The sequence below is a fragment of the Exophiala oligosperma genome (assembly GCF_000835515.1).
Source record: "Exophiala oligosperma strain CBS 72588 unplaced genomic scaffold supercont1.5, whole genome shotgun sequence".
NCBI classification, from domain to species: domain Eukaryota; kingdom Fungi; phylum Ascomycota; class Eurotiomycetes; order Chaetothyriales; family Herpotrichiellaceae; genus Exophiala; species Exophiala oligosperma.
In genome coordinates, this window is record NW_015622822.1 from 577,660 (window position 1) to 587,078 (window position 9,419).

The window sequence follows — 9,419 nt, forward strand, 5'->3', positions numbered from 1 at the left end:
TCAAACGTCCGAACCTAAATTGTCAAGCCCTGGAGACTGTCAGAGACTGTCACAAGGAAAATGTCCACTCAAGACGAGACCCACGGTGAAGATCCCCTAAAAGTTAGGGTGATCAGCTTGGGTCACCCGTTCGAGTGCACATCCCCGTGAAGATTTGACCTCGGGGCTTTTCGTCAGCCGTCTCTCAAGGCCGTTGAATCTTGGATCCGATCATTCTTTGCTTTTGGCCCCTTCGAAGGTGTCAATGGCAAGCGCTACTGTTCAACGTCTAGTGTATATACTTATCACTGCAAATCTCATCATCACTGATCATTGCACTCGCGATGTTTCGATGACATGTATCCTGAGCGATTTTCAACCTTTCCCAGGTCAACCCGGCTCTGACCTGCATTACCACATTTTATTACTCCGTAACTACCGGGGAATTATTGCTAGGCCCAAAACCGACGAACCCTCAGGGGCTTTGATGATTGGATTTTTCCCGGCGAGTCTAAAGGCCCAACAAGGGGAGCCAAAACCATCTTCCATTGCAGGCCCATGATTTCCCTTAGACCTCACTTTTGACAAATTGTCGAGCCGCTATCTCTCTCGTCAAGGTCCAGCTTATTACGAGGCTCACAAGCGAGGCATTATTGTCGTTACTGACGCATGCATACTTCGATCTTTTGATTACCCTGCTCCGTCCAGAAGTATCTCTTGGAGCCGTCGTCAAAGGAGGGTGAAAATAGCCTATATCTTTGATAACCTGCGCCGCCCCAAAAATCCCATCTCGCCCTGATTCTATCGACTTCGCCCCCACTGCTTATTCTACGTCAGAGCCTTTGCGAGGAGTAAGGGACATTCAGTAACCTTCTCAGACGTTACTTTTCAGCCCTATCGTCGGCTCCTCATGTTATGCACTCATGATCTGTATGTCTCATTTTTTGGTTCCAGCGCTTGTACTGATGGCCTGACTCTTTGATGCCAGTGCGGCAGAGGACGCATCGGCAAATATTATAAAAGTACTCTGTCGCTCCCGACAGTTTTAGGAGGCCGCCACGTTGACTTTGCGACAAATGTCGATGCACCACGGAGCGAGACCCTGAATGATCGACGAATAGCTTTTTGATCAAATGGGCGTCGTTGATACCTCCTACGAAGATCTGGAGGACCAAACTCGACCCAACGGGCCAGATGGATACGACGATGAAGCTTCATGGCTATGCGCCGCGCGTCGTCTACAGGAGAGCAACAACAATGCGCTTGTCCGTACGCCAGTCGATTCGATGCGCCGCGACCTATTCTCCGCGTACCCCCCAGTAGCTGGCCGACCTTCGATGGAGAGTATTGACGAATGTGAGGGCTACTTTTATTCCTCTGCTGCTTTGACCTCATCTGCGCAGGCTTTCATGACTGACTCGCATGCAGATGTCTATACCTTCACCAAGGAAGAGCTTTGCCTTCACATCACGCCAGGCATGGAACATCCCGCCCTGTCAGTGATGGTGCCCATGGCAATGCAAGACCCAGCCTTGTTCAAGTGTCTCGTCACCGCCGCGCAGAGCCTGTTTGAATGGCGCCGAAGTCCCAATCCTAATCAACCCGAACGATCAAGAGCGTTGATCCTGGCCCAAAATGACGCCATCAAGGCCCTACGAACGCGCCTGGCAAAGCCGGATGCACAGTACGATGATGGGCTTATCATATCCGTCGTGCATCTCATGACAGCGGACGTAGGTTGTCCTCTGTATCAAGTTCGCAGGTCGCACAGACTAACATTTTCGAACAAGTCTTCGGCCAGAGACATACAAGCACTGAAGATGCACCTCAAAGGCGCGAGACAAATAATCGCACTCCGAGGTGGCTTGACCGAATCGACGGTGCATCTAGCTCTCAGAGGCACAATGGCCACGTGAGAATTGCCCTCAGAGTTCAGCTAGAGCACAGTAGTTTTCTGACGTGTCTCAGGACCGAGTTTTACATTGCGTTGGGTCAATACTTGCATCTCAGCCCGGATGATCTGAGTGCCGTACCCATGCGACCCATCAATTACGTCGGCCATCCATTCCCACCTGACGTTTGCGACTACATTGCCAAAATGCCTCCTGGTATCGCTGAGGCTGCTCTCACCGGCCAGCTGAGCGTCCGGTGTATGAGGATCCTGTCTGAGTTGACCCAATGGGCACCACTGGCAGATCGCAGCGACGTGATCCTGCCCGGGGAAGAGGCCACCGCCAAATACAGCCGGTTATACTGCAAGCCACGCGAGTTTGCTCGTGATGCAATGGCATTGTGTCTCGACCTCAAGCGGGCCAAGATCCCGCCGGGTTTGGAACATGTCACGATGCTGGGTCTGGCCGCCATCATTCGCCATCTCAGCGGACACCAGCGGACCGACTTCTTCGACCATCTCTTGCTGACAGCGCTCTTTGTCAATGTGAAGGCGATCGATACACCCAGCGTCGCCGAGTCGGAGGTGATTGTGTGGGTCGTGCTGGTGATCAAATGGAGGACACAATCCGGTGGAATGTTGCAAAAGGCAGACGAACTACTCGAGTACGCCCTAAAGTCGTTCCCCGCCACGCGGACGTGGAAAGGCATGGCCAAGATCTGTCGCAAGTTCTGGTGGTTCGGACGGTTCGAAGCCGAATGGAAAATCACCTGGCAGCGTGGACTCGACAGCAGGATGATTCAACGACGAAACGAAGGACAGAAACTTCAATCTACCAGAAGAGGACAAATCGATTATCAGCAACAGCAGCAACGACAACACCCTTGATCTTTATCTCCTGATTCGTTACTAATACTGAAGGTCCCTTTCACGAATCAGGGAAATTCGACACTCGTACCGCGTCGATTGAAGAAGAGACAGACCTCTTTCGATGACACGGTTGGGCTTGGCTCTGAATACTACGCCGTTGAAATCTCTTCCAAGAGAACGGCATTGGTACCTGGACAACCTACCCATGCCGGACATGTCGGACCCAAATCGCTAGGGTGTCGATCGACGGACCGTCCCCTGGCATTCCTCTGCAGGATAGGTGACGGCGGACTACCTCTTTACCTAGGAATGCCCAAGACGTATTTTCAGTTTCGGAAGTTACGAAAATGGGCATCCGGGCAACAACATCCATCCCGTTGCGCGAAGCGACCAAACGATTTACGTTGTGCTCGATTTCTCCAAGAACGTTGGAATCGAACGTCACCTTCTGATGCGAATTAACTCCACCCAGAAGCACTCTATTCGCGATTCGACCGCCAGTGCTTTTGAGCCCGGGCATAGATTCCAGACTCTCGTCGCCCATGTCCTTAAAGGCAGGCACTACACCACGCACCCCCACATTAATATGGATTCGACTTGCACCATGAAGTAAAGATTTATTGAAGGATATTCGAGTTGGTATCATGGACGGAAACAGCCTTTGACTATGCAGCCGAACATTTGCCAGGATTTTAAGGTCAGCAAGAAAGGGAAAGGACTTGGCACCGACTTTACGGAGTAGACACAGGCGTCTTGAAATTTCTCCCATGGTCCCATGGGAGCCCCTTCTGGTCCACATTCACGACACGACGATCAAAAGTGACACGGAGAGAAGTGTACGGAGTCAAAAGAAGAGGAAGAAGAGCAAGCATGAACGGATATTCTTTATAACCTTCACCACGTCACTCATGAGAAATGATTGATTAATTCGAATGATTCAATCAATCGAAGTTTCCCAACAGATCAGATGTCATTTGTCATATAGGCTGAGTAACTTATTTGAGACATAATTTGAACTTAAGACAAAGTGCTATGTGTTGTGTAGGATCTGATGGGTATGCCATTATTGCCTGTCTGCCTTGATTTTGTTCTGGCATTTACGGATCAGACTAACTATATAGATGGTATTCGACATGGTCACCTTTCGTATATCTTCCTCATGCTCATCATGCTCATCATGCTCATCATGCTCATCATGCTCATCAAGCTCAAGCTCATGCCCATTCCCCCTCCTCTGTCCTTGTTCTCAACAAAGAAATCTCTCCCCCCAAAAAAACAAAAGTGGTATCTCGATTTGTTCGTTTCATTGTTGTAGGTGGTGGTGGTGATGATGATGGTTTCACCACGATCCCATCCCTCTGTGTCTCCCCTCCGCCCCCACCGAAAAAGTAACTCCAAGGCCTTGCAGAGGCTTATGACGATGATGTGGTTCCCCTGAGGTATGGTTGTAGGATTAAAAAAAAGGTAGGTAGTAAGTGTAGTTGGTTGTCCGCTGGCTCGCTAAAATTGAAGAGGTAATTGAAAGAAAAAAGAAAAAGAAAGAGGATGCAAAAGTGTCATGTCGGTGGTGGTGGTGATGATGATGATGTTGGTTCGTCGTCGGATAAGAAATAAATGATTTCTTTTGCTTTTTCTCCCAACAGTACCTTCTTGAAACAAGGTGACCAATAGGAGAGACATTGGCCGCGAGGCTACAACATCTGGTAGAAAAACAAGTAAATTCGTGGGGTATGAGTAGATGATGGAGAATGCTCCAGTAGTTGGTAGGAAAGTCATTTCAGGTCGTTATTTCGCACACACACACACACACACACACACACACACACACACACATGTCCACAGACATACACAGGTATTCATAGATGCTACGGAATAAAGAGAGCGTTAGCACATGCAACAGGAAGGAATCGTACGTCGACGGCTGCTTATCACAACTCACCTGTATCGTGGGTGCTGCGTGGCCAGGTTTACGTTCCGATCTACTTGGATCTTTCGATTCGACGTATCGTTGTTCTGTCGTGGGACAATTATCCTCTTCGGACCATCTACGATGACCGGCGAGGTGGTGGAGAGTATGTTGTGATGGCGGCGAGAGAGACGAGGAAGATGAAGAGGCGAGCATTCATATCTCACAAGTGTCGTTCTTCCTCATGGCTTTTGCCAACATCAACTTCCTCATCCACTCGATGCGTTCCTTGGAACTGTCGACGGCGAAGTGGTGAGATTTCGAAGAGCCACCCCCTCCACCACCGCCAGTCTTCTCGAACAGCTTCCTCGCCATGGCCTTGTCGTTGTTGTCCGGGATGAGGGAGAAGGCGAACGAATGCTCGCCCGCCGGGAGTCTGCCCTGACCCAGCAGACTCTTCTTGAAGGCGGCGCCGAGTTTGGAACTCGAGGCCTGAGAGTAGGCGTGCAGGGTGTACCCGTCGACGTCGATCCTCTCCAGGGCCTTGGCCGTGGCGTAGTGGGAGTCGTGCATGGTCAGCTCGTGGCCGATGAGGGTGCAGTAGTGGTCCTGCCACTCGTGCCGGAGCATGCGGGTGGTCTTGCGTTTCCTCATCCAGCCGTGGTGGTTGGCGAGGTCTAGCTCGGTGATCCGTTGCGATTGCTGTTTGTGCCGGTCCTTCCGCGCCGTCAGGGTTTCAGTGGCAACCCAAGACGGCTGAGCGGCCTCGTTCTCCTTTACCGGCGCAATCGACGGTGTAAACGACATTTGTCGAATGTGTCGACGTGGAGGTTGTTGCTGTGGCGGTGGTGGCGTCGGCTGCGTCGACATGCACCGCCGAATTGGTTCGGGGCTGACGAGGAAGGTTGCAGTGGCTCCGTACCGCATTTCCGGAGGGACCGATTGCGAGACGTCCCTCTGGCACGGGTCGATGGCCATGGCCGTGATGGGGATGTCGGTGGCCGACATGGGAGTGTCGATGCGGTAGATGTCGGCGGGTGACGCGACGCCGCCATAATGGTAGGGGTCCTTTTGTAGTTGGGCCTTGAGCTGGGCTTGGATCTGTGTGGGTTGATTGAGCGCCGAGATGGGCGTCCGCGAGGGACTCTTCTCGTCCTCCTTTTGGGTGGAGGGGATGGTGAGTTTTGGGAGGCCGCGAAGGTGCTCGTCCAGGTGAGCCGACTTGTTGTTGTTGGCGAAGGATGCAGATGCAGCAGGGGGAGGTGACGGGTTCGTCGAGTTGGACGGAGAGTGTAAATGTTGAAAGTTGAGAAACTGCCTGACGCTCTCCTGTGGGTCGCGAGGCTGGACCGAACTCAAGGTCTCGGGGGTGATCTTCACGGAAGACGGACCCAAGACATCTGAGGAACCCACCACAGACGGGAGAGCCTCGGACCGGGCCTCGGATAAGGGTCGGCGGAGGGCGTTGTCCTCTTCAAAGGCGCGCTGCATGCGGAGGATCTTCCGCTGCTGTTTCTGCCACTTGGGGCAGTCTTCACCCTTGGAGCACTTGTGCTCTTTGGGCAAGACCTGTTCGATACCGACGATCGATATGGATTCGGCTGGGGTGACGATGTCGGGTTGTCTCCCCCTCCGTCGTGACCGTGAACGGTCGGTGACGACGACTTGTCGTTCTTCTGGCCGGGCAGATCGTTGCAGGGCCCGGGGACTACGGTTCGTCTTGGACGGTGTCCTCGAGAGGGGAGTCTCCAGCGAGATCATGCTGCTGTTGCGGAGTTGCTGTATGGAACTCATCACGCGGTGTCGTTTGCCGAACGAGCTGATGTCGAGTTCTTTGAGGTCCTCGAACTGCAGGTCGATTAGGACGCTGCCGGAGATGTCGTGAATCAGAAACTTCTCAACCACACTGGTCTCGAAGCCGGCTTCAGCCATCCATTCGGCCACCTGTCTAGGCGTCCAGTCACGGACCTGAGACTCGTCAAGTTCCGCGACGGCAGTGTTGAGAGCTCCAATGGGTTTCGGAGCGGGCTTGGTTTGCCCGACGGGAGACAATGCCATGAAGACATCGTCCTCCGGGTTACTGACTATCTCTGGTGTACCTCTGAAGAGGTGAGGGCCTTGAGGCCCTACTACCGACTTGTCATCGAAGTGAAACTCAAACCCTCCGAGGCCACCAGTGTTGGGAGGCGTCGGTAGGTCATCAGGACTCGAGAGAGTGGATTGACTGTCGCTATCTCCCCACGGGTGCGGTGCAGAGTCAGAGTCTTCCTCGTTGTCCGTGTCGAAGATCTCGGTAGCTTCGGAGAGTGGTCGTGGAGCTGAGCTCCGACGATATAGGAAGGAGAGGTCGGAATGCTTCTGCGACATCTCAACCGTCTGCAACGGGCGTTGTCTTGAAAGCGGCGGTGACCATTCCATACTGAATAACGTTGTGTTGTCCAGCAGGGAGGGCCAGTCTGGTGTGAGGTTTGCAAACCATCAAGCAAAAGACGGGGATTCGAGACAGACAGGAGGTATGTATAGAAGTGTTCTTGTTCAAAAGCGAGCAAGGCGGGCGGTTAATGGGGGATAGACGAGTGTGATGAGCGGAGTCTTGATAGAGACCAGGGTTCGTGCATGCATGAATTAAGTCGCAAAGAACCTACTGCAGTGGTATGCGTGCGATGGATGTGAAACGCACGGTCTGTAGCCATTCAACGGAAGGAGTCTCGACGTTGGCTGGTATAGGACGGCGGTAACATGTCAACGGGGTGGGAAGAGGCCAATGAATGAGGCTGCTATGAAAAGTACGCGCCGAAGCCATCGAGGTCAGGAAGAGGTCGCCTCCACCCGTGGTGCTTTACACCCTTGCAATCCACTGCAGCCAACGGTAGCAAAGATGCGTGGTGATGTCGGGATGGAGAAAGGCACATCCCCCCCTCTACCTCCAGAGCACTTCTCAAAATCCCCCGGTCTCGAACCAATGGTGTGGAGTGTCTTCCATTTCCAAAAATACCCGGCCATTGAGCAGCAACCGGACCATACCATGTCTGGTCTGGTGTAGATCCTGCTGTGTCCTGGAATAGGTCCAGCGCTTCTCACTCGCTCTCCTGCCTCCCTCCTCGACTAACGGGCACGCGCCGTTTCCCTTCTTCGCTCCCGTACGGAGTATTTGGTCTCCTTACCCAGGCTCTTCCCTTCTTTTCCTTTACCCGTAGCGGCCTCAAGTCGCTCCGGTCCGCATTGCCCTCTGTTCTGCCTTGGTGTAGAGAAAGGGTCCTGGTGGCTCTGTTCCCCTCACCTTCTCTCATCCACTCCCCCTTCATTTCCCAGCCTCCCTTGTTACTCAGACTACCTTTCCAGTCTTTTTCTACGCTACGTGGTTTCTTGATTGGCTCCTGACCGTGAATTAAAAACGCCTCACTTTTCTCATCCCACCTTTTGGCCTTGTTCCGTCTTGCACCTTTTGAAGGATCCATTTGTGTAGTCCCGTCAAGCCCACCCTGATGAGAGGTGTCGAGAGCACAGGAGATCCCCCACACCCAGATCACAAGATGTACCATACACAATGTAGTCAAACAATAACACATGATCACGACATGGTCTACACCTGCGTTGCGTCACTAAAGCTCGTTGTAACAGTTGAGAAGCTACCACTTCCAGTTGTGGTTGAGCGACCGAGGACTTATCACAACTTCGCTTTCGGCGACTGTCGAGTAGGCCAACAGCTTCTACGGCAGCTCCATGTCGTCCACCTACTACTTCCTTCTGGACCCTGAGTAACAGTTGAATTGACAATTTCTATCCGTCCCTCGACCCACACATCTTGCATTGTTTCGTGTGTTTGCCCACAAGTTTCCTTCCCGCTCGAAGAGTGAAAATCTCAGGGACTCGGAAGTTGAAGCCAAAGGTGTTTGACTTCAGTCAGTGCCATTCGGCCCTTACCGGAAGGCAGCTTCTTAGCGGTGAAGTGCGTCCAGATTGGCTGCTCTTGTCGAAGTCTTATCGACTCTAGCGTGGGCCGTCCGGGGCGAGTTCAACAAGTCAAATCCACTTCCCTTCTCAGGCTTTTTTTTTCGTCTCGCAGATGATACTTGTAACCGAGCCTGTCGTCTCGCTTGTAGGTGACTATTGGAGATTGTTCAACCAGTCGGAACGACGCTGCTCGTGGAAACGCATATGCAAGCAAGACTTTGCGAGCTTTCCTACCTACCCGTGTGCGGCCAGAACGATCGTTTCGGCACTAAATGGCATGCTCAATTGACAGGAGAGAGCGAGCGGGATCACACACTCACACACTGTTGTTGCATGTGGTGACAAGCATGCCATACCATGGCGGCGTGACTTGTGACAATGGATGGAGATATCGTGGCAGCACGACATTGTACACATGGCCGCCACCTATGCGTATTGGCCTAGCGGTGGACTCACCGCCGTTCATCAAGAGTACCTACCATGGCACAAGGACCGTACCGGATAGGTATCTTTGCTTATCCTAGTCGCACACACACGCAGAGGTCCCGTACTTTGTGTTATAGTGATTGACAATCTGGTACATCTTTGGCGTACATACGGAATACCATGCACGACTAAGTTTACATGTCAAAGTGCGGGTCACGTTCCAACGACTTCTCGACTCCGTCTTGAATTTACAACGTCCGTCCCCTGCAAGAAAACAAACACAGCATTCGTTCGAGCGTAAAGCATTGTTTTCCCTAATCCTGTTCCCTGCATCTTGCCGACCATGACTCTTTAGACTCCCAACACGGGAAGTTGCATTATCGCACATGCGAA

The 9,419-nt window shown here is 52.4% G+C and overlaps 2 protein-coding genes across 2 annotated transcripts; one reads left to right on the forward strand and one right to left on the reverse strand.

Annotated features, from left to right (window-relative positions):
• Window positions 1-536: 536 nt before the first annotated feature.
• Window positions 537-3,887, forward strand: PV06_05593 (uncharacterized protein). The gene is made up of 4 exons (XM_016406614.1): window positions 537-1,335; window positions 1,408-1,712; window positions 1,770-1,891; window positions 1,948-3,887. The coding sequence occupies exons 1-4, from the start codon at window positions 1,113-1,115 to the stop codon at window positions 2,756-2,758; spliced, it is 1,461 nt and encodes a 486-aa protein (XP_016262218.1). The 5' UTR covers window positions 537-1,112; the 3' UTR covers window positions 2,759-3,887.
• A 975-nt stretch (window positions 3,888-4,862) lies between these two features.
• Window positions 4,863-7,064, reverse strand: PV06_05594 (uncharacterized protein; the record flags this gene model as incomplete). Its single annotated transcript, XM_016406615.1, has 1 exon — window positions 4,863-7,064. The coding sequence occupies one exon, from the start codon at window positions 7,062-7,064 to the stop codon at window positions 4,863-4,865; it is 2,202 nt and encodes a 733-aa protein (XP_016262219.1).
• Between the last annotated feature and the right edge of the window lie 2,355 nt (window positions 7,065-9,419).

Bases quoted from the DNA above. Each gene is read 5' to 3' on its own strand.
- PV06_05593 (XM_016406614.1), top strand. From the start codon at position 1,113: ATGGGCGTCGTTGATACCTCCTACGAAGATCTGGAGGACCAAACTCGA. The intron at 1,336-1,407 runs GTGAGGGCTACT...ACTCGCATGCAG, and splicing joins GATGGAGAGTATTGACGAAT to ATGTCTATACCTTCACCAAG. The intron at 1,713-1,769 runs GTAGGTTGTCCT...TTTTCGAACAAG, and splicing joins TGCATCTCATGACAGCGGAC to TCTTCGGCCAGAGACATACA.